We start from the raw sequence: 27,289 nt of genomic DNA on the forward strand, positions 1-27,289 counted from the left end.
CTATGAAATAGAGCAATGTGATAGAAAGGCTGGCAACCTTTGGCCATTTTTATCTCGGTGCTGAGGAGAACATAAACCAAGATGACTCTCGCTGTGTCCCTATTGTGATGACTCTGTCAGCAGATGCCGCAGCTGTGGAAGACCTGGAAGTTGTGATCAGTTGCTAGCAGGACTTTGGGATCACTTGTCTTGATCCTGAGGCTTTTTAGAAGCCCATGAGAACATTCATCAAGGCTTGCCACTTGACTTGAAATACATTCATTGTAAGATCGGTCTTCAATGTAGATTTCTTGGAAATAGCAGTGATAATTCTTATGATTACTCAATGTGCAGTGCAGTCCATCATCACGAGGTTCTTTCGGAGTTCAGAGGGACATCCTGCATTGGTAGTTTTGCCATTGTCTGGGAGGACTAGGCTTGGGATTATTTCTTGAATCAGCTGCTTAAAAACGCTGATCTGCCTGTATAACAAAGGGAAGAGGTTTGATTTACAAATACCCATTAGTTGTCTGAGAAGTGCTTTCTCTAATTATGATTCAGCTCCAGTGACTGCACCATGTTAAATATGCAATTCTGTTTCCTCTAGGTGTCTGAGGGTTCCTTGGTCCAGTTTTCGTCAGGAAACTTCTCCTTGACAGCAGTAACAGAAAAAAGGAACTTCCCCCATGGAAATGAACATCTGTTAAACTGGGCCCGAAAGGAGTATGGAGCAGTTACTTCATTCACCGAACTCAAGATAGCAAGAAACATTTATATTAAAGTGGGGGAAGGTAAATTTTATGTGGCTTCAGTTAATGACTGATTTATGACAGGCAATTGTTTTCTTTTCTGAAACCAGGTGGTTAGGGCAAGGAATCACAGAATTACAGAATGTTGGAACTGGCAGGGACCTGAGGGGTCATTTGGTCCCAGGCCTCTCTGCCGTCCCCTGTATTCCCTGCCCTCTTTTTTCCTCCTGGAGAAGCAGGCCTGGTTATAGCCAAGTGAAAAATAGGGAGGAGCATGGGGAGAGAGGAGGAGGTTATTGTGTGGGATTTAGAAGACACCCATGTACAGAAGTCAAGAAAAGTAAGTGGAGGCGAGAAGCTGAGGGTATGGGAAGGAGGTGATGACTGATGGAGTGGAAGAGTTGGCAGAATGGGTCAGCAGGTGGCTTCCTCTTACCTGTCTTCGGCAAACATCTGAAGCCTGTGTCAGTTTGTTGTACTGAGACATAGGTTACATTTTGGACAATAGCAGAGGAAAAGTATTTAAATGTATTTTTAGTACAAATGACTATCACAAGGACAAATTATTGAAGAAAAGAAGTGTATTGTCTTGATAAGAGATTGCCTATGTAAATTTCCTTGCATTACAGAGGGATAGAAATATCCAGAAACCCAGTTTTGAAAGCCTTCAAAAAAAAAAAAAAAGAGAGAGAAACCTTTTTCTTCCTCCCTCCTTCCCTCCCTCCCTTCCTTCCTTCCTCAGAGTCTCGCTGTGTTGCCCAGGCTGGAGTGCAGTCGTGCAATCAGTGCTCACTACAGCCTTAACCTCCAGGGCTCAAGTGATTCTCCTGCCTCAGTCTCCTGAGAAGCTGGGACTACAGGCATATGCCATCACACCTGGCTAATTTTTACATTTTTTTGTAGACATAGGTCTTGCTGTGTTGCCCAGGCTGGTTTCGAACTGCTGGCTAAGAGATCCTCCTCCCTTGTTCTCTCAAAGTGCTGGGATTACAGGCTTGAGCCACTGCACCTGGCCAGACCTTTCTTTTTTAAATCAGTATTTTCAGTTGAGTATATTTGAAGCCCCCATAAGTTACTAGGAAATAGCAGCTCCTGTGAATGGGTCCTTGTTATAGCCAGCTGATTGTGTGAACACTGTGTTTCAGGTTTTCAGCATCCAGCATTCAGCATCCAGCTGCTTTCTGTTAAATTCTACAGCAGCTGTCACCTCCTCACAGACAGGACAGGGAAGGGTGGGTTAGTGAACACTTGATCCCAGCTCTTGTTTGGATCTGGGCTGCTTTAAAGTGTGTGAGAGACAGAGGCAGGAACAGGGGACACAGACGTCGAAGAGGATGCTACATGCAGAAGCCATTTCAGGGGCCTTCATGTGCACCCCACTTAACCCCACAGTAATCCCAGGAGGAAGACGTCATTTCCACCATTTCACAGAGGGCTTAGTGAAGGGCTAAGTGAACCTGCTCACATCCAAGTTACTAACGAGTGGCAAAGCCAGAACCCAAACCCACGCTTCCTGACTCTTGAGTTTAACGCTTGTTGCCTGAGCTGTACTTTAAGTCCTAGCCAAATAAGCATAACTCAGAAAGGAAAGTGGTCCACCTGGATGAACATCCTTGTTTAGTTGAGGCAGAGAGGAGGGGGCTTAGATGAAGGTTAGGCTCAAAAAGTCTAAGTTTGTTTCTGTGCTCTCATGATAGGTAGCTAATAACAGAGGTCAAATCCCATTGAGACAAAATGAAAAATCTCTTTTAATAAAGACTCTCAGCCCTGGCCAGTGGGCCGCGTTGCTGAAGCAGAATTCTAGTAGCATGAAAGAATGTTGATTACCCCTTGGAATTTGTTAGAATAAGAAAATTTGTTATAATAACATTTAGAATGTTGGACTGTGTTCTCTCGGCAGTACATAAGCTTCTTTCTAAGCACAGCAGTCACTTGCCCTGAGAGCCACGGGTTGTCACTTAATTGGTTAAGCCTGTGCATACTAGGCAGGGGAAGCCAACTTAAAGGACCTGCTGTCTGGTGCAGTAAAAACTGGTTAACTCCTTGGTAACACCTTCGGAACCCCTGAAACTTGACTCCAGCCACCAGTTGAGTATAAGTCACTGGGCCATGCCATGGAGAGACGAGCAGTAGGGAAAGGAGGTTCCTTGGTGAGGTCAGTGAACCACAAAGTGATAACGTTTATCACCACGGCTCAGACTCTACTGCGCAAGCCTCATCCCCCACTTCCCAGAATCCAACCTGGGTCTACCTTTCTTGTACCCAGGGATCGCAGGCCATGAGGCCTGATTACTCTAACCCGAGCGGTTCTCAGAGTGTGGTTTCTGTCCCAGCAGCATCCACATCACTTGGGGACTTGATAGAAATGCCAGTTCTCAGGCCCAACCCAGACCAACTGAATCAGAAACTCTGGGGGTGGGACCTAGCAGTCAGTGTTTCATTCAGCCCTCCAGGAGATCTGATGCTTGCTGACATTTAGGAACTGCTCTCATCTATATACCCAGAATGGAAGAATTTAAGAGTTTTGCTCTTATCCCAGCTGGTCTTGCTGTGAGGCTTCAAGCAACACTGACTTACCACCAGAGCCTCAGTTTCTGCAGAGGAAAATGAGATGTTTGCATTAACCCCCAGGTTCATTCCTGCTCTCAGAGTATATCCTTCTGTGTCTCAAAGTCATTTGTCAATCTTTTCCTAAAATACAAATAAGCATGTGACTCCCCCTGCCCCCAAACTTGCCAGGCTTTTACCCGGGAATTCCCCTTTGTGGTTTCCTTTCTACTTGGCACTCGGTGTAAGTTTTGATGCCAGGTATTTGTAAAGTCATTGGGGAGCAGGGGAGAAACCACACACAACAAAAGTGGTCAGCTTATTCAACTTAGTGACAATGGCATCTGGGACTAGAGCCCTTAATAACATCAACTTTTGAACAATTAGACCTTTCCTAGTGGCTTCACATGAGTGAATATTTTGTTATTTGTCTCAAATCTCACATCATTGTTTGTTAATTCAGGAAACCTATACCATATGCCCACTATGTGCCAGATACAAACCAGGCACACCTATGAACTGGATATGCCGGCCACAATCCCAGGAGGGCCCTAGTCTCTTGAGTTCCAGACTGGCCTGTCCCTAGCCCATAGACACTCTTTCTTAATTAAATTTCAACCTTGCCATTCCAATATCATTTTCCACCCTGCGATGTGGGGGAGGCATCCGCAGGGCTGCAGCTGCACGGTGTGCATACCTCATCTGCTCATCTGGCAAAACCCTCAGCAGAAGTGGAAGGAGGCTGCTCTAACGGCAGTCAGTGGAGCCTTGAGCTTTTCTCTCTGAGGGGGAGGGGAATTAGAGGAGACTGCAGAGGGCAAACCCAATGCTCTCTTGCAACGAGCCCACAAGCAGAGGCTTTGGTCCCCTTTGTTCTGGGGTGGTGCTGGGGGTGCTGTGGTGACCAGAGCCATGATGCCCCAGTGTGTGCTGCAGACCTGAGCACAAGGGAGATTGCACAAGTTGGGAGGGGGAGGGACAGTATCAACCCAGTCTTGGGACCCCCTGGTTTGATTCCTTACTCCAAAGTGAGACTTCCATGTGGATTTGAACCCTGGCATCCTGTCCTCAAAATGGAAAAGGCAGAAGTCTGTTTTATAATAGTGCCAGGTCTCTGATTAATTATCCCTTCTGAAAAAAGCATGCTACACCTAGAACTTCCTTGACACTGGTCCCAGCTGTCACACTGCCAGCAGTTTCTTTCAAGTTCTGTTGAAACATTTAAGCCCGTGGATGGAAATCCCATCAGCCGCCGTGCTGTGTAAATGGCATGTGCCATTGGGGGAGTGTCTTCAGATTCTGGTGCTTACATCACTTTCCCGGGTAGAGGTGGTGAGCAACTCTCAGCACAGTGAGATAATGTTTGCGAAAGCACTTTGTAAACTGTAAAGTGCCATATAAACTTGAGTGGTCTGTGTTCAGATTGTGAGAAAGAGTGAAAGTCTGCCTTCTTTGTTTCCCCCAAACTCCTACCTTTCATCTTCAGAGTATGAAGTGCTGTGAGGAATACATGTGAGGGAAAGATTAATTCTACATGGGGCGTCAGAGGATTAATTAGGTGGTTGCCTCTCCTGATAATTGAAATAACAAATAATCCAAGGAGGAGTGTATTTGGGGATAAAATGGATTGAATGTTAAATATGCTGACCATGAAATACTTAAGTATTGGATTTTTAGGTAGGAGATGCTTGGTAGACAGATGACAGTATAAGTTGACTTCTCAGAAAAGGAGTCATGATCCAGGTACAGGTTGAAACCATGGGAGTGATTGAGATCACCTAGGAAAAGAATGAGATAGAAAGGGGATTGAGGAAGGAGCTGAGAAGTTCTTAGCCTTAGTTTATATTGGAATCAACTACAGAGCTTTTCAAAAAAGAAAGCTGCCTAGGCCCCCGCTGGGTGTTCTGAATCAGATTCTCTGGGATGGGGTCTAAACAGATTCTGAGCAGAGGAGGAACCAGTGGAAGAGATGTGAAAGATAGGTCAGAGGAAATGGACAAGGACAGGAAGTATCACAGAGAACAAGCAAGGAGAGGATTTAGCCAAAAGAGGCCCCTAGTTGGGGGCTAGTCAATAGGAGGTCACTGGTGACCATAACAGGATGCATTTCAGGGTGGTGGTTGAGGAGTTCACAGACAAAGGCCCATCCTTTGAGCTCGTGGTTCCCTGTGTCCGCCATTTGCTCAGTTTTACTGTCACCCTCCTTCCTTTGAATCTGGTTACCAAGTAGCTCAGTGGTTTGACAGATTGTCCTGTGCCTCTTTCAGATCAAGTGTTCCCTCCGAAGTGCAACATAGGGAAGAATTTTCTCTCACTCAATTACCTTGCTGAGTACCTTCAGCCCAAAGCAGCAGAAGGGTGTGTGATGTCCAGCCAGCCCCAGAATGAGGAAGTACACATCATCGAGCTAATCACCCCCAACTCTAACCCCTACAGGTAAGCGAGTCTAAGTGTGTGAGTGTGAGAAGAGATGAAAGTAAAGATCTTCCTTGACTTGAGGCAGGGAGAGGTGCGTGCAGCCCATCCTACACAGGAGGGAAGGGAGCCATTGATGCTTCACGCAGGAGGGAAGGGAGCCATTGATGCTTCAGGTGTGTTTCGTCAGATGTGTTTCACAGAAGCTTTGAAGAAGAGAGTAAAGGCACCGGTGGTATATTTTATATTTTGCATCTGTCCCTAGATCCCAGATATTTCATATGAATTCCTGAAACCTGTTCTGAACTTCTGGGTGTTAATTACAGGACACAGTCACTCTTGCTCCGTCTTTATCACCTCTGACTAAGGTTATCCCTGATAGAAAAATTACAGAATATACCCTATTAATATAATTATCATCTTAGTAACCTTCTGGTTTTAATAAAGCTCTGTTTATGGTGTCCTCAGAGCACTTAGGCACTCAGAGCTGTTTGCTTTAAATCTGTGTGTGTGTGTGTGTGCACACGTGTGTGCTGGAGTGGCCCTCCATAGTGTCATACCAAAGAGCCATTCGATAGAGCTTGCCTCTCCCTTGTGTGCTTGGTGTGTGTGTGTGTGCGTGTGTGTGTGTGTGTGTGTGTGTGTATGCTGGAGTGGGCCTTCATAGTGACATACCAAAGAGCCATTTGATAGAACTTGCCTCTCCCTTGTGCGCTTGTTCTCCCTCTCAGCTTCCTACCACTGGACTGGAAATTCAACCCTCCCTATCAAGAATAATTAGGGAATTTAAAATAAAGAAAAAGGAGAAAAAGTAGGTTCTTTTCCCACGTTAGCCTGCATTTTACCCTCCTTCCTTTGAATCTGGACTAGTGACTTAAAATTTTAAATTTATATTGTAGAGGAATTTCGAGGTTAAAATTCTAATCAGTGTTTGACTTTAAAAGTGTGTAAGCTACAGATCAGTTTTGGTAAGATTCCACTCTGTCCACTTGAAGAATTTTGTGGAAAGTGAAAAGGGAATGGGAGTAGGAGCAGTCTGGTGAATGTGCTTCAATGTCAGGCCTGAGGCTTCATTGGAGTATACCATCCTTTTTATGATTTACAAGTGTGTAAAGCTGAGATGGAAAGAAAGACTGTTCCCTTAAATTCAGAACGACAGGGATGTTATTGTTTAGTAAAAAATTCTCTTTTATATGAATTCTTAGAAGTTTGGGTTGTGTTCATCAATTTTCCAGTAATCACTTGGTTGACCATCTGTTTTCTTTATTTTAATAACCTTATGTCCAGAAGTTTGGGAAAGTAAATGCAGATATGATTCTGTAGCAATTGTTAATGACTTAAGCAAACCTTATATAAATCAAGAAATTCTTTAGCCTTTTGTCTCTTATTTTACTCTGAAGTTTCCTAATTTTTTTTTTTTTACCACCATGCTTCCCTTCTCCCCACACCACCCTCCCACAACTCACCAAACTGCTACCTACTTGGGTTTTGAAGGAATTTGAACATATAGCCAAATGGGAATCCTGTACATCAAAGGTGTTAAAGGTTGAAAAGGCAACAATACTGCTTCAAAAGTAAACTCTTCTGGTTCGTTCAAGTCCATTTCAAACAGTGGCTGCATTAAGTAACCACCTCTTTTCCACCAAAGAAGAGAAAAACTTTAGTGACTAATTATCAGCAAGCATATGTTTCTATTGTTATGTAAAACAATTTTGTTATGTGTGCAATAACAATCTGTTTTGCACATGTCATTGGCCTGGGATCAACTCCAGCTTTTTAATCAACTGGCCAGACACTAGAAACATGAAGACTTGGAAGAGGGGAGATAGTTGCAACTTTCTGGCATGTAGGTCTTAACTTTGCCTTTGTTTTCCATTCACAGTGCTTTCCAGGTGGATATAACAATTGATATAAGACCTTCTCAAGAGAATCTTGAGGTGGTCAAAAATCTCATCCTGATCTTGAAGTGCAAAAAGTCTGTCAACTGGGTGATCAAATCTTTTGATGTTAAGGGAAGCCTGAAAATTATTGTAAGTTGGTTGAGTATGTCTTTTGTTTTGTTTAGATGAATGACAGCAATTTAAGCTGTACTTATATGTGTTATTTTTAGAGTTTCTCCCTCTTTGGACTCTCTAAGCTTTGTCAATTATTTTTCACTTTGCAAGATAGGATGCTCCTATAAAATAGGTGTGGTCGTTAAAACATGGCCTCGGATTAAGACAGACGCAGGTCTGAGTCCAGGTAATCCCACTGTGACCTTTGGCAAGTCCCCTAACCTCTCTGAACCCCAGCTCCCTCATTTGTGAAATTCCTGAAATACATTAGTATGCTTTCCACTAATAGTAAGTGTTAAGTAATGAACACAATTAAGCCTTCATAATGAGCGTCCCACAAGGACCTAAGTGTCACAGTTCCGAATATCAGCTTTTATTATGGAATTAGGTACTTAGAGAAAGTATGGAAAATTAGGCTGATCCCAGCTCACATCATTGACTTTTCTTTTTGAGTTAAATATGAAATATTGGCATGTCTTTTTGCTTGCTTCCAACTCCTAAGTGTGAAACACTGATAGAAGAATCACAGTAACTGCGAAGTCAGTGAAATCATGCTGGGCAAGTCTACTCCAGCTTGTTCCCAAGGCCCTCTATTTAATAGAGATGTACGCACAAGGCTTAGCCCATTGGCATGATGGGCAAACAGCAGCTGGTTTCCTCAAAAGTTGAATGTTGAAACTTGGTAAAGTAAATCTTATCTCAAATATACTTAGGCAATAACTATTTGACTGAATTATTGAAAGTTAAAGAAAAATCCTCCTCCCTGTTTTTTAAGAAGATAATTATCTCTTTAGTATCTCTTTTGTGGGCTCAAATTTTTATGCATCGTCTTTAAATTTTTTTTGGCCAATTTCTCTTTTAGTACCTGCACTGAATAAGTTGAAGTGGGTTTTATGTTTTCAGTATTTTGGGAGAGGGATGCCCTTGGTTTTGGTATTATTCATTCATTCATGGCACCTTCCATGTGATACCACAGTGAGCAAAGCCAACAGTTCCCTTGGCAACGTCAGGTAAAAGCACTCACCAGAGGCAGCAGGCAAAACCACTAGCACACATACTTTAATTTTAAAGTAATCATTTCTGGTTCCTGTGGATTTTTTTTTTTTTTTTAACTTTGCTAGGATCTCATTGAGCCATGATATGTAATGGTGATACATTAATTTGTTGTCAAGCCCAAAGCCTAGCCATGATCTGAAGTCAGAGATGTTTTGATTGCCTTCTCTGGCATGGCATGAGAGGGGTGTTGGTGGCCTGGGCTGTCTGCTGCTTTTGCTGCCTGGCACACCGGCCAAATGTTTTTAATTTCAGAATAACAAAAACAGGAAAGGGAATCATGCTTTGAAAGGCAAAAACATACGGTACATTTTAATTCCCTGCTGGAGTTCTTGTGTAAATATTCTTTCAGCCTTGACCCTTCAATGGCTCTTTCTCTCCCTGAGTATGTGTGCGTGGCCCATGGCAGTCCTGGAGTTCACTTTGAATGTCCCCATCTCTCATATGAATCAGAAAGGCTAGAAATGAGATTGCTCATCCCAGTGCAAGATCTGTTTATGTTCCTCTCCTTGGCTGTACTCTTGTTCCAGGCCAATTTTGGACAATGCATGACAACATTACTAAACAATTAGGTAATGTTTCATGATGTTCTTTTTTATTCTCCCAACCAGTTGATGCTTTGTGATTTTCTAATTCCCTGTTTCAGATGTGAATTCTGACTGTGCTGTGAGGGAAAGGCAATCCCACTGTGACCTCCTACAAAAGTTTAAATTAGTGTTTAGAAAGGGGGCAGTGGTTAGTAGAAACCTTGTTTCTAGTTGTTTCCTTTAGAGACAGCATAGTGGAATGGAAAGAATCTTGACTTCGTGCCAGACAGGGCTAGATTTAAATCCCATCTCCAATGATTACTACTCCTAGTAGATATTGTGCAGTCTAACTGATGAACACTGAGTCTGTTTGGTCATCTGTGAAATGGGTATGATGATAGTACTCACCTTGAGTTTGTGGTTCATTAGCTGAGTTCATTTGTTTGTTCATTTATTCGCCGAGTACTTGTTAAGGGCCTGTAGGATATTTCATCTAAAGCACTGGACACAGGGCCTGCACATTTTAGTTCTCAGCTACATGTGTTGCTTCTGTGAGTCTTAGGTTCTCCTTCTCTAACAGGAATAGTAATGCCTGTCTCCTTATATTATGGAAGAGAAATAAAATAATACATGCCTAGCAACGTGCCTGCCATAAAAAGGGGGTTCATCTTCCTTCCATAAATAACTCTTTCAGGTGTCTATAGGAACAATTAAGGCACTTCTCCAAATAAGGTGAAAAGAAAGAAAAAAGTCTAAGGGAGTTGTAAGGAGCCTGATGGAGTAATTTAAAGAAGAGCACCATTAAACATGAATGTCTTATGCATGTGTGTGTTGGGGGTGGGGCATAGGCAGAATGTGCCCTCCAGATGACGAAATGGTTAAAAGAGGTGCAAAGAGCCAGGAAGTGGGCAAGAATGGGAACACTGGAGGTGTCTACATTGCCTTGTCCAGATCTGGCTCTTTTCTCAGGTCCTCTGTGGACTATGCATAATCACTTTTGTGGTAGGAAGAACCTCTAAAACATAAAAGAATAGATGGAGGAAACGTGTTAGAGGTTTCCTCTTACGTTATTTCATGTGGCCTCAGAACTTCAGGGTTGATGATTGGCAGCTTGTTCCTAGAGAAGACATTTTTTAAAATCCCAGTGGGCATATGCACTACCCTCTCTGGCCATTCCTTTTCCTAGTCCTCCCTCCCCTATGCCATCAGTTCAGATGAAAATATGGCGGGGGGGTTGTGGAGGCACTTAGACTCAACTCCTCATCTTTCATGAAGATATGGCTGGAAAAGATGGTGGTGGTTTTTGGAGACCCCCTTGTACACCTACATTTGGAGTAGCTCCACTAAAGCTGGAAAAAGCCTAGGGACTTCCAGAGGTACAGTGTGAGAATTTGCTCAAAGCTGGGAACCACCAGCTTGTCTGCCATTGTCCCAAACCTTGCTGCTTTACAAATGTGTAGATCGATGTCGAGTCTTTTAAGTTCCCAGAGATAATCAAAATGACATGTATTGACAGCTCCTAGATTTAATGTGGAAAGGTGCAAACAGCTCATTCCACACTGGTGCAAAAGGACAGGTGGCAGTTATGATGATAGTGTTCTGGAAATATGATACTTTCTCAGTTGTCCAACAACATGAAAGACTAGGGCAGATGAGAGCAAGCAGTATTGTTTAGGCCAATTGTGATTCCAGCCAATCAAAATGACATGTAGCTCTGAAAGGCTGGAAGAAGCTGTACCTAAAAAACTACTGTTGACTAAATGAATAAAAACTTCTAAGAATAAATTGGATCTTTCATTATCTTATTTTAGCCTCCTTGCTTCCCTCCCTCCCTCCCTCCCTCCCTCCCTCCCTCCCTCCCTCCCTCCCTCCCTCCCTCCCTCCCTTCCTTCCTTCCTTCCTTCCTTCCTTCCTTCCTTCCTTCCTTCCTTCCTCCCTAGCCCTTCTTTACCCTAAGGAGATTTTTTCTGAATTGGAGTAAGAGCTAAAATATTCTGAATCTATTAAACTGAGTTTACAAATGACTGCAGAAGTTGGTTAAAGTTCTGTCTAGTTCCTTTGCTTGTAGTATTTGTGACTGGTGAGTCTGGCAGTATTCCCACACATAAGCACTTTAGGTAATAGAAAAATATACTGAATGAGATCCTTTAAGCTTTGAGTTGAAATACATGTGGCTTCAGCCAATATCCCACAACCACATAGGCCAAGAGAACTTAGAGCCTGTGAATCTTTTAGGGTTTTACAGTGGGAAAGGATTAATATTTAGTCATGTTAGGGGCAAACAGAATGGGAAACAAATGAGGAATTTAGGAAAAATGCTGCATGCATGCAGGAGAAAATCACTGGGCATGGAAATTAAAGTGATTTTTATACAGCATGAAAATGGTGTAATCTGCATGCTGGAAGGGCTTTCCAGCCCTGTTGGTGCAGTTGTTGAAAATATGATGCCTTCCCTTTGGGGTCCCCTCTGCAGCATTCAGCTCTCTCACCCTCTGATGAGAGCACTGCCACAGGAGTCAGCAGTTGATGTATAAATTTACCTTCCATGTCCTTGTTGAATAACCTGGTTGAGTAGAGTCCATTTATATCCTTTCCCAAAAATATTTCTATCATTTTTATTTTGTAATTGATTATCCAGTGAAAGCTAATCTTTTTTTTTTTTTTTTTAAGGCAGGGTCTCACTCTGTCACCCAGGCTAGAGTGCAGTGGCATGACCATAGCTCACTGCAACCTCTAACTCACAGGCTCAGGTGATCCTCCCACCTCAGCCTCCTAAGTAGCTGGGACTGCAGGAAAATGCCACCATGCCTGGCTAATTTTAAAATTTTTGTAGAGATGGGATCTTACTGTGTTACGCAGGTTGGTCTCAAACTCTTGAGCCCTCCTCAGCCTCCCCAAATGCTAGGATTATAGGTGTGAGCTATTGCACCCATCTCTGAAAGCTAATCTTAAGACCTACTTGTATTACTGGATAAAATAGTGATACTTAAGGGGAGAGTAACCTAAATTAATTAATATTTAGAATAGAAGATGTAAGTATATTTGGTTCATAGAATTGGCAAATGAATACAATTATAGAATTGCTCATTGATCATACATTTTAGATGAAATATAAACATTGGTTGTTTTACCATGTGGAATTTAGTAGTTTATATAGATGGGATAGTCTCCACACTGAAGTACAGTCTTGAGCATATAATACGTTTCAGTCAGTGAGGGACCACATATACAACAGTGGTCTTACCAGATTGTAATACCATATTTTTACTGTACCTTTTCTATGTTTAGATGCACAAATACCGACCATTGTGTTACTACTGCCTACAGTATTCAGTGCAGTAACATGCTGTGCAGGTTTGTAGCCTAGGAGCAATAGGCTGTACCATATAGCCTAGGTAGGTAGTAGGCTGTACCATGTAGGTTTGTGTAAGTACACTCTATGATGTTCACACAATGACTAAATCACCTAATGATGCATTTCTGAGAACATATCTCCATTGTTAAGTGGGTGTAACTGACTGCTTTCATTGAAATCTAGGGGAATAGGAAGTGGAAGCGTGGAAATTTGAGGGCAATATAACATGTCTGTCTGTATACTTCATATGTCATTTTAAGTAAAAAGGGAAAGCTTAATATACATAATTACTGTGTGTGTTAATCATTTAAACATTAGACTAACTGTATAGTTATAGCTAGGTATACTTACTATGTAACTACTTACATGTCATTGGATGATTTTTTTATCAGCATAGTCAATACAAATAGTATGATCAAGCAGCATGCGTAGATGTCTTTTAATCTGCTATTAAAGGTTTTTCACATCATCGTTCTTAGCCCAAAGAAAATAGGGGTCAAAAGAATAAATAATTCACTCATACACAATATAGAATCTACTTATTTCAGATATTTAATTTTTATTATCTAAAGTACTGTTTAATTTTAGACTCATGAGTGAATTTTTTTGCTATATCTTCAGGCTCCTAACAGTATTGGCTTTGGAAAAGAGAGTGAAAGATCTATGACAATGACCAAATCAATAAGAGATGACATTCCTTCAACCCAAGGGAATCTGGTGAAGTGGGCTTTGGACAATGGCTATAGTCCAATAACTTCATACACAATGGCTCCTGTGGCTAATAGATTTCATCTTCAGCTTGAAAATAATGGTAAGTTAGAATTTTTTTAAGTTATATAAAAAATATCCTCCAAACGAAGCTTTTCCAGTGAGGAACTGTCATTTCAGCTTATATGTTGCTGTTTTTCTCTTGCACATTTTAATAATTTGACTACTTTTTATCAGAAGGCTTAAAATTACCTAGAAAGAGATTTTGAGGAAACTGTAATACAGATTTTCAGTGACATAGAGTTGAATGCATATTCAGAGAACTTTGTTATAGGTTATCTTCACTGTGACTACATTAGGTTTTTCTCTCTGAGGCACCTAATGGCCACTTATGGCTGAGAATACAGAAGAGTTAAGACTGCAGGAAAGAAGTTCATGGTCAAAGGCTGTATCTTTTAGGAAAATAGTCATGAGGACTCATACTTGGGCATTCATACCCAGAGGGAAGGCAGGAGTTACTACCCCAGTTGGATGGGGTGGAAAGCCAAGGCTCAACAAATTCTTGAGGTTTTCCGGAGTCTTATAGCTAGCATGACTTGAAAGCCTAGTTTTCTGATCCCTAGACCTGTTCCTCAGCTCATGGTACCGCCACTGAGTGAAATGCCAATAGAATAAAGATGAGGAGTACAGGTTCAAGCCCCAGCTCTACCATTTAGTCACTGTTTGGGGAGAAGTCGCTTCACCTCTGAGCCACAGATTTTTCTTCAGTAATAAGGGGAAAATAATAGGACTGACCTTACAGGGTTGTTGTGAAGGTTTTTGTGAAAGTACAGATTAAAAACCCTACAAAGCTATGACTTATTTTAGACCCTTACAGCTCTAGCGTCCTTTCCAAAGAATACTATTAAAGGAGAGATAATGTCCAACTGTCATCTTCACTTCCAGCTTCCACTGAGATGGATTTGACCTCAAGTATACATCAGTTGGCCTTAGATAGTAGATATAAAGAAAACTGGGGAAATTATTATTTCAATTGTTAGAAATATGAAAAAATATTGATTATTGATTATATGGAAATACATCTCTCCCTTTGAAGGAATGAATGTGTCTACGCAGCTCTTTCTTATCTTTCAAGGGAATACATTCTAAAAGGCCAAGGTGCCCAGATACCTGTTAAAATTTAGCTGTCAAAAAGAAGGTGGCGAAGTAATTTTCACATACCAATATTGTTTCAAGACATCCTTACAGAAACTATTCAAAAGAATCTCTTGATTCAAGGAAAGTATTTTAGTGGCATTTGAGTGGAATAATATTGCCCCATGTAACTTACTCAAATCACAGATTTTTCTACTTGGACAGCCTTAGAAACTGTCTCCTCCATTGGCTCTCAGCCTTAGGTGCACATTGCAGTTACACATGGGGAGCTTAAAACATATCAATGATTGGGTACCACCCCAGAGAGTCTGAGTTTAAATTGTTTGGGGTACAACCTGGGCACAGGAATATTTTTTAAAGCTCCCAAGTGATTTTCATGTGTAGCCAAAGTTAAGAACCACTAATCATTTCCAACCGCTTAATTTAAAAAATTGGAAAAGCAAATTTGAGGCACAGAGAAGCAAACCGCTTGCCCAAAGCCACTGAGCTAGTTAGAGAGAACAGCAGGACTAGAATTCAGGCTTCTAGACTTCTAATGACTTTTATACATTGCTTATTAAAAGTCATTTTACACCTGCCCATTCTATGCTAATTCCCCCTGTTCTGCCTGTAATGATGTTGGTGGTGGCCTGGCATCAAACACTGATGATGTTTTGCCTTCTGTCACCAGCAGAGGAGATGGGAGATGAGGAAGTCCACACTATTCCTCCTGAGCTACGGATCCTGCTGGACCCTGGTGCCCTGCCTGCCCTGCAGAACCCACCCATCCAGGGAGGGGGAGGCCAAAATGGAGGCCTTCCCTTTCCTTTCCCAGATATTTCCAGGAGAGTCTGGAATGAAGAGGGAGAAGATGGGCTCCCTAGGCCAAAGGACCCTGTCATTCCCAGCATACAGCTGTTTCCTGGTCTCAGAGAGCCAGAAGAGGTGCAAGGGAGCGTGGATATTGCCCTGTCTGTCAAATGTGACAATGAGAAGATGATCGTGGCTGTAGAAAAAGATTCTTTTCAGGTCAGTGCAGCTGCTTACAGGAGGGAAGAGAGGCCACCTCCTTTCCCATCTGGCCCCAGTCTACATCTGTAATTTCTCCCTATCTCTTTCATTTTTGAACTCCAGAGGCTTGATACTGTTTTCTCAGTTGGATGGGCCTACTTCCCCTTGGCTGCGATTCTCACCCGGTTCCTGTTGTTCTCAGTGACGGGGGGGTTCCAGATCCACGTGTGTCAATATTTTGCTATTGAATTGCCAAGGCCAACAGATATTACCCTTGGGCTATTGAGAGGTGGGCAGCTGGGAAGAGATATGTGGGGAAGGGCACGATGCAGGCCTCTTGTCGCCTGTCCTTGGAAGACCAGGCAGTTGTCAGTTGTGTCAGTTATGCAACAGAACTGCCTGTGGGCCTCCGACTATGTCTTCGGTGGTTGTTGTTTTAGGCCAGTGGCTACTCGGGGATGGATGTCACCCTGCTGGATCCCACCTGCAAGGCCAAGATGAATGGCACACACTTTGTTTTGGAGTCTCCCCTGAATGGCTGTGGTACGCGGCCCCGGTGGTCAGCCCTCGATGGTGTGGTCTACTATAACTCTGTGAGTGTTTTCCAGAACAAAGCTTTGCCCTTTGCCAGAGCCTGGCTGTGTGCTCCCTGAAAATTAGACTTAACGTTTCTTTGAAGATGAAGAGGATTTTTACCCCAGGCCTGAACAAAGCCAAGTGTCAGTTCTCAGCAAAATGGATGTACTTTGACCCTGAACTCATTTCAGAAGAACTTTAAAGTGCTGATTTTGCATTTTGGGTTTTACTTTTAAAGTTAAAAATAAGGTTCAGAGATCCTTGTGTCCACCTTTGACACAGGGTGGGTTGGGGTGGGGAGATGGTGTCTTCTTAGTGCCATATCCAGCTTTGACATGGGGTGGCTGAGCTGTGGCTGCTAGTTTGACCCAATGCAGAGAAGAGAGGCTAGCAATCAGGTGCTCTGGTCAGCGCAGTTCCTGTGAGAAATGGCTCTCCCATGAGCCCAAGTATATTGTTCCTCAGAGAATCTTAGATTGTTGGAGCCGCAAAGAACCTAAGATGAGCTTATTCAGCTTCATTTCACCAGGTGAGGAAACTGAACTCCAAGAAGTTAAAAAGACTTGCTTTTTTAAACTCCAGGGATGGGCTCATGGCAGAGCCAGGACGACTGAATCCAACTTCCTGACCTCTCATCCACTAATCTTTCCTAGACACCAGGCTAGGCCCTGCTAATCTCCTTTTGTTACTCAAATCATTACTTTATTAACCTTTGACCTCCTGATAATTACAGCATGAATTTTCTTTCAGTTATCCAGTGTCTACAGATATAATGAATGTCATATAATACTGAAATACTTGATTATGGCATTTTAAAACTGTGGTCCAAGTTAACACCAACGAGTGGCTGCAGTAATATGTCCGTTAAGTTAAAAAAAAAAAAATGCCAGTTGCTTCAGGAGAGAAAGGCATGTAATGATCCCTTAAAGTTCCTTTTTTCCTCACATATTTTTCTTTTCTTTATTATGATCTTCGAGTTTAGCAATATCCTAGATACTTCCTTTAATTGACATCAGTACTTTCTTTGGAGGACCTGGTACAGAGAGAAAGGCAGTTTTTTGTTTTTTTTCTTCCCATCCTACTCTCTTCGGGGACTATTTTAGCTGTTCTCACCAATTGTAATTGTAGTAATTTTCAGACTTACTATATGTTTCTATTCTGTAGCATGTTCAGAATCCAAGCATGTGAAGCAAGAGAAATTAGGATTTCATTTATGGAGTCACAACCCTTGGGTGAATTTTCTCATTCTATTTAGAAATAATCCAGGAATCATACTTTCAACCTATGTCAAGATAGATTCCTGGAATATATCTGCAGGTGGATAGTGAAAAAGATGGAAAAAAAAGATTCCTGGAATAAAACATATTCTTTTCCACATCCATACACCATAGAGAAAGATTTCTTAGGGAAGAAATGGGCAAAAGTTAGAGGGGTACGAGAGCACAGCAATGAAGAGGTGTTCCATAGTAAACGTTAGGTCCTTCGCTGCTAACTTCAACCAAACTTTCTACAACTCTTAAAGGATATATATAACGAAGCTCCTTGTATTCACCAACTTAGTACGTCTTAGAGTTTTTAATATAAAGACTCTTAAGGGGAAGCCCCTTCTCACGGTATAGGCAAGCGTCTTGACAACTCCATTCAACTCCATTCTAGTATCTAGTGTTTTCCCATCATTTGAAGTCATTTGTCATTATTCAGTATGGTTACAACATAAATATTTATTTTTCACAAGACAATACAAATATTAGTTTAGCTTTTAACTTGAACCTGCATTGGGCTTCTCCTTATTCTTCATCACTTTGAAGATAAAATTCGAAAAAGCTTGGAGGTTATTTCATTTTTTTGTCTTAAAGTCAGATTTTCAATTTGCATCAGAATCATTACATGAGTGTTTGTGTGAGGCAGAACCAAATGCACATGGTTTGGTGTTTTTATAACACTGGCTGTGCTTTCTTTGCCTTTTAGATTGTGATACAGGTTCCAGCCCTTGGGGACAGTAGTGGTTGGCCAGACGGTTATGAAGATCTGGAGTCAGGTGATAATGGATTTCCGGGAGATATGGATGAAGGAGATGCTTCCCTGTTCACCCGACCTGAAATTGTGGTGGTACGTGTTTGTTATCAGCAGGGGGTTTGTGGAAAATGCTGTCTATTTTGTTTTTAGTTAGGGACTATCTGAAAATAAAATCAGATGTTAAAGGCTAAAGCTCATGAAGCTACAGGGCCTTCACCCTTCATGTGACTGTCATTAATCTTCCTGTGGGTTGTTTTTTCCAGTTTAACTGCAGCCTGCAGCAGGTGAGGAACCCCAGCAGCTTCCAGGAACAGCCCCATGGAAACATCACCTTCAACATGGAGCTTTACAACACTGACCTCTTTTTGGTGCCCTCCCAGGGGGTCTTCTCTGTGGCAGAGAATGGACACGTTTATGTTGAGGTGAGACCTGAAAGTTAGCCTTGAGCTTTTAGGTTAGCACTGAGCTGTAGTTCCTTAGCCATCAGCTAAAATACCCTGTACAGACCTCTTCCTATCCTGCCTCACAGACCTTCACCAGGTCTGATGAGGGCTTGGCTCAGAGAACACTTTCAGGTTGACTTCTGACCAAAGCAGGAAATTTCAAGATGTAATACATTATGCTAAGTGAAGACAGTGTTTTGTAGACGAATGTTAAAAAAAAAAAAAAAAAAAAAAAAAAAATTGACAAGTGTGAATTCTACTGGTAAAGCCCTGTCCTTTGCTTTTGGAACAGTAGTTCACTAGTTGCAGTGTTAGAGTTGACTGTGGAATATTTCAAAACCACCTCATATGTTATCTTTTATTTCTTTTTTTTCCCTGCACAGTCCCCTTGGCTCCCAGCATGGCAGCCAAATCCCTGTGGGTCCCTGCCGCCACTGAAACTGACTAGTTATCTTTTAAATTGCACTCACTTTTAAGTGAAATGCTATGTGCTATTATAACTCATGAAAAATTTTTTTCTAGATCATGATCTAAGTATCTGTATACACTTACTAAAACTATTTCCTATATATAATGTTAATAATCATTTGCAGCCTAAATCTGGAATCTGGAGTGACTACAGAATATTAGGCAGGCGTGGTAATAACGAAATAACAACATCTAACATTTGCTGCAGATTTATTATGTGCCAAACATAGTTGTAAGTATTGCAGCGGTTACTTACTCTTTAGAGCCATCCTATGAGGGAGGCTAATAATACCTTCATTTTATGGATGAGAAAATTGAGGCACAAATTTGTCTGAGGCCACACAGCTGGTACTAGTGGAGTTCAGATTCAGTGCTCATAGGCCGCCTGGCTCCAGAGCTCTGACCGTTCTTCGCTGGATACGACTATCATTTATCTCCAAAGTGCCATTTGAAAGGGGAGAAAACATAACGTCTTATCAGTGCAAACATCCAGGTTCAGAGATTGGATTCTAGAAAAGATAAATGTCCTTATGGCACCAGGATGTCTATTGTTTCTTGTGCCCTGGGTACAAACTTTCATGTTTCAACCTTAGTGTTTCCAGTGGGCATATCATCTGTTGGTCTTATGGGAAGGTCCTCATCTAATGAGCTGGTTTTGGTGCTGAGCTGCAAGCTCAGCTTCATAGTGGGAGGGGTGAGAAGCTTAAAGGGTCAAAGCGGGATACTTCTGCATGTTAAAAGTGACTTTGGTGCACGTGTTTCTGTTTTGGAAAGACATATAACTCTCACATTTGCACTGACTCTGGGACAGAGCCTGCTGGTGCTAGATGTTGTTTTCCTTGATCATATGGATTCGGCCCCTCCCCCATTCTGAGAGTTCTCTTTCTTTGAGCACACCTTCTTTCTCCATTGGGGAAAATATACTGCCTTCTACATGCTTTTCCTAAGCTAAGATGGCTGTTTTTCTCTTGCTTTTCTGACTGTATAGTTCACATGGGCAGTTGGTCAACAACTCTCTTGTGCTGTGGATTTCAGGGGTGCTGCATAACTGCAGATTGTTCTTTTCCAAGTCTATGCCTGGCTTTGCTCATTTATGCTAATCAGCGGTCAGTCTTCCTCCTGTACCTTACCCTGGATATTTTGGGTTTTTTCCCCCATCCCTCAAATGCTGGCTTACTTGAAAAGTGTTATTGGTAGGTTGTTTTTTTCCCTCCCATTCTTGTTTTCCCATTTATGCCTTTTCATATATCACCTATATTTCTCATAGTTTCTCCTCTATTCCCTCTACACCATGCAGTCCCTTTCATAATCCAAGTTAACAGTGTTGCCACCTGTTCATTGGTCATCTCACGTGACTGTTGGTCACATAATGGCAGTTTTCTTTTGGTTCATTTGTGTTGGGGAATTGCCAAACCCAATTGTTAATAACCTAAAATTTTAAATCTAGAACACTACTACTACTAATAGGTAGCATTTATTGATGCTTTGGGAGCTGTGTTGTTTGCATGTAACTTTTACTTTGCTAATTTTCACAATTATGATATCTCATGGGTATTCATGTTCTCATTCTGTAAGTGAGGAAACTGAGTCTCAGTGCCCAGCATGTGAGCAGGAGAGCATGTGGTTTTTATGAGCTCGTCTCACTGCAGAGCCTGTAGTCCTTCTCCTACTCACTTCTGGTCTAAAAGTAAAATCTTTTTTAGTAAAAGATTTGCTGATAATTTATATATATGAATTATATATGTAAAAATATATTTAAAAATAATATATAGTTTTTCCCTCTGCTACAAAGGTATCCCTTTTTGGGATACCTTAGACATTCTGCCACTACATACTTTCCTTTGAGATTAGAAAAAAGATTTGCGGTCCCTGTGTTACACATTTTGGCATGTGGGTTCTGAGTTCATGTTAAAGGGCAGTTTTTAGTAATAGCACATATGTAATTTGCCACCTTTCCAAGATAGAGTATCTTGCTTTTCAGAAGTATTGCAAAAATACTGAAGTGTTAGTATTTACACTTCCTCTTAGTATCCTCTTCACTGGCATCTTCATTGTTGAGTGTCCTGCAGTTCACCGCCATGTAGGAACCTTTCACAGCAGTGCTGTGGATTCAAAGCCCCATGTGATGTCAGGGGTTTCCCCGTGGGTTATCTCAGCGCGGAATGTCTGTTTCTATCTCCGTGCTTTTGAAATGATTCTGGGGCTGCTGGTCTGTGGGTAAGGACTTAGCTGTTTCTACAAGTGTTAAAGTTTATTTTGATCCTAAATTTAGTCAAAGAATGAGGCATAGCAGGGAGGGGCAGTTCATGCAGTGATCCACGTGTCACCAAATGGAGAATCTAGTTTGGTCTGGGGATTTTAGCTAAGTTTAGGATAGTTGAGGTTTGAATTCTGTTTACTCTTGGCTAAACATTACTTCCTGTTTCTAAAGAAAAGAACCTTAACAAAATTTGGACGTAGCCCATACAAATGTTTTCAAAGGGGGAAGTATAAATGAGTCGGAAACGTTTCCAGATTAGATTTCCCCTAAACTACCCCGGGCTTGTGGAGTGAAGGGGGAGTACTTGGCAAGGCTGATTTGGATCTGCCAGCAGCTGGGACACTTTACCAGGCCCATGATGGCCTCCAGGTTGCACCGTCACTGACACCCGGCACCGGAGCCAGCTCTGCCTTCTCACCAATGAAGCAGGACTCTCATCAGGCACTCTGACTTTTTGCAGTTTAGAAGCTCAGTCTTCCTGCCTAGGTTAAGTAGATTTTGCCACTGAACTCTATTTTTTGGTCAATTTTTAAAAAGAGCTTAGCTTATAAGTGTTGTACTATTAAAACATTAGGGACTCTGCCTATTGGTGTTTTATTTACTTGGGAAAATCCACTTTAAATGCAAAATACGCTTTTATTTGTAGCACTCAGAGGACTTACCGGGAGGTGGAAGAGACTTACTCATCTTGTATTTGAATCTAACGGACTAACATTTGAACGAAATAATTCACTGTCACCATCCATATCAAATTGAAATGGAAAATATATTTTTCTTTCAACATTTGTGTGTGTTACTTCTGTAATGAGAAAGAAGGCTATAAATATGGTATGAAGATAAAGCAGCATGTCTTCTGAAGGGCTGTGTTGGCATATGGTCCTTGTGCCTAAAGTGGAAGTGAGATGCTAACTCGTTTCCTAATTCATCGTTCTGCCCTCTCGTAGGTATCTGTTACTAAGGCTGAACAGGAACTGGGATTTGCCATCCAAACGTGCTTTATCTCTCCATATTCGAACCCTGATAGGATGTCTCATTACACCATTATTGAGAACATTTGTCCTAAAGATGAATCTGTGAAATTCTACAGTCCCAGGAGAGTGCACTTTCCTATCCCGCAAGCCGACATGGATAAGAAGCGATTCAGCTTTGTCTTCAAGCCCGTCTTCAACACCTCACTGCTCTTTCTACAGTGTGAGCTGACGCTGTGTACCAAGACAGAGAAGCACCCCCAGAAGTTGCCTAAGGTTTGTGGGCCTTCATCCATTCAGATGGTTATCTTGGCATTTTTAGGTGAGGCAGAAAAGTTTAATCCCAAGGTCTTGCAGGTTGAGGTTTTTTGTTTTGGAACTGCCCAACTGAAGTATTAAAGTCAGTATTAGCAGGGAACTGTGAGTTTTATGGAGTCTTAGATAATAAATCCTGACAGCATGATTTTCTTTTTTCCATGCGAGCTACTTAGTAGTACCTTACAAGTGATAAATCAAGACTGTTTTCCATGGAGGGAGAGGTCTGGCTTTATCTTTGCTTTTCAGATAGTTTGCAGCGCCAAAAATACAGCAAGCCGAAAGGACAAGTTCATTGTGAGAACTAATTTTTCCAGGTCCTGCTGAGACTGGCATTGTAGTTGTTTTTTAACCTTTTCTGTGTGAATTATAAGGTTGACTTGTCTCAGGGAGACTTCTAGGGGAAACTAACAAATATTTTAGCTTTTCTCAGTTTCATACCAGTTCATCATATTTGCCTCCTGTCACTCTCCAGATTGAATGGTCTGTTGCCATAACAAAAAGCAGAACCATTCGACCTTGGTGGAATGCCTATGATAGGGGAGATGTGCAAGATTAATGATGATACCCATTAGGTTGGCCTTGTATATGAAAGGTATCTTCTGCCATAGTTTTGTTTCTGTGATCTGCCATAATTATGTATAATTTCATATATGCATTTATTCTGTGGCTATCTCACACAGAGTAAACTGATTTCCAATTCTTTCGTCATATATCAATGTCTAAAAGGCTAAGAATCAAGCAGTATTATTAATAATGTATGTATGGAATTTTTCTCATTTAACTCACAAATTGTAAGTCTTAGGTATGGAGGTGGGAGGAAAAACTATCATTTCCAAATAGATTACAATTGATCTGAATTCCTTGCATCATTATATTTACCCTGGGCATCCTTTTCTCTGATAATACCCAAGAGAATTTCATTTGCATATGAAAATAGAGCAGATACGATCATAATCACTGAGGAGCACATATACAGTGATTTAGACTGTATTCCTTAGTTTGCTTTTGCGGCAGTGATGCCTTAGCCTTGTGGGTATTCGCCATCAGGGTTGGGGCTTAGTGGACAGTGGTAGAGAGCCATGGGGAGCTTCGTGTATGGCTACGGGACCAGCTGCTTCCTGTGGGCAGAAGGGTAACGTTTAAGGGTTAGAGGTCTTGGAAGGGAGGGCTAGCAGTTACCAGGGATCTTTACTGTGGCTTTGGCTGTTACTTCTCTCTGACCTGGCCTGGAACAGCCCAGCTTCATGTGTGTTAATCTGGGAAAATTAATCCTAAAATTTTCTTCCAGAACACTCTTAAGGAGAGTTCTAAACCTCAGGGGATGACATGATGGGATATAACCCTAAACCTTAAGTCACCCTTTACCCCCAAGATAAGATAACATGGAAAGAGCCTGGGATTGAGAAGGAGGGTCTGCTGCCACCAATGGGACTTTAAGTCAGTCCCTGGACCCCTCAGAGTCTGTATTTATAAAACTGTTATAATCATACCTGGCTTCCCTCCTCAGTAGAGGAGCAAATAGGACAGTAGGTACAATGACAGCCCACCCTTTATCCATCAGAGGCTTGGATGAGCTGTTACCACTGTCTTCCTGTTTGCTGCTTATAGGTAATATTTTCACATTTCTATTTTCTGAGTGTTTTCTGTGACAATAGAGAGAGCCAAAGCATCTTCTAGGAAGAGGTCTCAGAGATTGTTGAGACCAACCCTGCCGTTTGCTGATGAAACTGAGACCCAGAGAGTACAGTGTCTTGCCCAGGGTCACAGACCACTGAGTTAAATGTAGAATCATAGACTCTTGCTCAACTGAAGAGCTCAGTAGGAAAGTAACAGTAAACTAAAACAGGAAAGCAAAATGCAAATCTTGTCAATCATCATGCCCCTCCACAGAAAATGTGTTGTTTTTCTTTACAAGAGGGCTCTTGTTAAAGGCTTTTCTCTTTTTGAGGGGTTAGGGGTGTGGCGGTGAGTGTTGTCTTGTAAGAAGTGTCTGACTGGCATGTTGCTCAGAGCAGCAATGACAGCAAGGCCTAAAGTCTTTGCTCTTTTGCGTTTGGAAAAGATGGAACTCAATTAGCTTTTTGGGATGCCTGCTATAGATGTTTAAAATGATGGATGTATTAATATGTCTTCTTGCCACAGAAGCTGTCATTTACTTTAAAGTTATACCTATTAGGCTGGGCGTGGGCTCATGCCTGTCATCCTAGCACTTTGGGAGGCTGAGGTGGGCAGATTACTGGGAGTTCGAGACCAGCCTGGTCAATGTAGTGAGACCCCGTCACTACTATATATATATTAGCTGGGTATAGTGGTGCACACCTGTAGTCCCAGCTACTGGGGAGGCTCAGGTGGGAGTATGACTTGAGCCTATGATGCCAAGGCTGTGGTGACCCATGATTGTACCACTGCACTCCAGCCTAGGTAACACAGCAAAGCCCTGTCTTAAGAAAAAAGAATTATACCTATTGATAAGTATAGACAAGAAACCAAAGTTATTTTAAAGAAAAAGTGGGGAGTGTGATCATATCTTTTCAAAACAGATGTAGTGGGCCTGGGCATGCTCATTAATAGGTCTGAGGCCTTGAAATAGAATAGAAGCAGCTGACCTCATGGCCTCCACAACCTGGGCGCAGCTCCCCAGGATCTGCATTTTGAAACATTAAAAACAGATGACCCTGGAAAGTTTAGTTTTACATGAGCCTATACCAGAATTAAAAATGAAACAAACTCAACAACATAATTATCTTTTTGGACAAAAATATAAAATCTGTCACCTTCATAATGCAATATAGACAGTCCCCATACAACCGTTCTGTTTTTCACTCTAAGTAAAGTATTCAGTAAATTATGTGAGCTGGTCAACACTTTGTTATGAAATAAGCTTTGTGTTACATGATTTATCCAACTGTAGGTTAATGTGAGTGTTCTGAGCATGTTTGAAGCAGGCTGGACTAAGCTATGTTGTTCGGTACTTTAGGTGTATTAAATGCATTTTCAACTTAGTGATATTTTCAATTTACAATGGGTTTGTCAAGATGTAACCTCATCATTAGTTGAGGAGCATCTTTACAGGAAATTTCCCACAGTCACCAATCACAAACATGAACCGTGTATATGAAGCCAGCTTGGTGAGGACCAACACTAGGCATATAGTTTTTCTATTTTTCAAACTAACACTAAAATGTTTAGTTTTGTGGGAAGAGGGGGAGGGGGAGGACAATATTGAGAAGCTATCCAGTGATATTTGCATCTTCAGGTACAACTAAAAATCTACTGGGCCTGCTGTGATATCTCCCAGGTTATTTGGTGTTCTCTGAAAAACACCCACCTTCTTGCTTTTCTGTAGTGAACGACTGTATGCTGTCTGATAAAAGGCCACAGGACAGCTGTGCAGGTAGAGCTGGTGAAGGCACTTTTCAGCAACCCCTGATTCTGTGCTTTGCTCTGCCTCTCTGCAGTGCGTTCCTCCTGACGAAGCCTGCACCTCGCTGGACGCCTCGATAATCTGGGCTATGATGCAGAATAAGAAGACGTTCACCAAGCCCCTTGCTGTGATCCACCATGAAGTAGAATCTAAAGGTGTGCTTCGGGAGGCACGATCAGAGCATGGGGCCTGAGCACTGCTCATTAAGAAGACCCAATACTGTAAATCAAAGTCCAGTTTTAGTCACAAGATTACTAAAGGGCCAGTTAGTTATTTTAGAAGACCATTCTTTGCCCGAAGAGTCCTTTCTTTAGCTGGTTCTCTTACAGCCATTACGGCTTAGTTGTAAGTAATCTATTTGAAAATGATTTCCTTTGTAAAAAATATCAGGTCTAGGTTGTTCCTGTCATAAGGTCACTCTCCCTTGCATTCAAATATGCTTCCTTGAGTATGCAAAAAAGGGTTCTAGTTAGTCCCATGTCCTGGGAATTGCACACAATCCACAGTTCATCTTTCTGTGATCTACTACTAAAGGTTATGGTGGCTATAACCTATTGTGTTGCTCTATCAAAATTGCAGATGCCTTTGAGAATATGTGAACATTATTCATCTTAGGTGTAACAGATGAGAACCACTGCCCAAAATGCATCTTATAATTCAGTTTTCGGAATTTTGCACAACCACATTTGTTGCTTGAAGCCAAGCATGCCCCTTTCTCCACAAGCAGGAACATTCAGCAAGCTGTATCTTCTGTGAGAAAAGGAAGGATGTGCCCTAAGGGATATGACATCAGTACCTGAGAGGACAGGCAGGGCAGAGCCAGATCTGGCATGGGCCTGGCCTGCCAGAGCAGCAGAGAGGCAGAGCTGGGCCCTAACAAATGTTAGGAGTGGATATATGAGGCCCTGTGGGCAGTGGGCGGTGAGAAGAGCATCTGACAAGGACCTGCATCATAGCTCCAAGGGGTATAAACAAGCAAGAACACACCAGGCAGCTGGCAGTGTCTGAGGGGTGGAACCAAATGTCACATGGGATATCTAGGCAATCACAGTTGTCACAATCTAGAAACATTGATATCTAAGGGTGTCAAACCAAGAGAAGGCTGGGAGAGTAAAGTAGATTCCAAGCAGGATTAGATATTTCAGGGTCAGAGCTATAGGCTGCCTCTTGCCATTCTGAGGGGCACAGAGGAACCTGGGCACCAAGGGCCTTGACAAAAGCCAGCACGCTGTCTGGCTCTGGTTGCTGGGCATTAGCTGGAAGATCTGCTGGGTGGTGCTGACA

The 27,289-nt window shown here is 42.0% G+C and overlaps 1 protein-coding gene across 3 annotated transcripts in view; it reads left to right on the plus strand.

Annotated features, from left to right (window-relative positions):
- The window catches only part of TGFBR3 (transforming growth factor beta receptor 3), a 205,686-nt gene that overhangs the window by 150,463 nt on the left and 27,934 nt on the right, over nt 1-27,289 (plus strand). For 2 of the 3 annotated variants that reach the window (XM_007977984.3, XM_038002872.2), the window contains exons 5-14: nt 587-770; nt 5,543-5,711; nt 7,573-7,720; nt 13,301-13,490; nt 15,213-15,550; nt 15,973-16,125; nt 18,077-18,217; nt 18,388-18,546; nt 22,240-22,539; nt 26,040-26,160. In XM_007977984.3, the coding sequence (XP_007976175.2) occupies nt 587-770; nt 5,543-5,711; nt 7,573-7,720; nt 13,301-13,490; nt 15,213-15,550; nt 15,973-16,125; nt 18,077-18,217; nt 18,388-18,546; nt 22,240-22,539; nt 26,040-26,160 (1,903 nt within the window). The remainder of the gene's footprint in view (nt 1-586; nt 771-5,542; nt 5,712-7,572; nt 7,721-13,300; nt 13,491-15,212; nt 15,551-15,972; nt 16,126-18,076; nt 18,218-18,387; nt 18,547-22,239; nt 22,540-26,039; nt 26,161-27,289) is intronic. The other variant, XM_007977985.3, reaches the window with a different exon arrangement.

The sequence above is a fragment of the Chlorocebus sabaeus genome, chromosome 20, assembly GCF_047675955.1.
Source record: "Chlorocebus sabaeus isolate Y175 chromosome 20, mChlSab1.0.hap1, whole genome shotgun sequence".
Taxonomy (NCBI): Eukaryota; Metazoa; Chordata; class Mammalia; order Primates; family Cercopithecidae; genus Chlorocebus; species Chlorocebus sabaeus.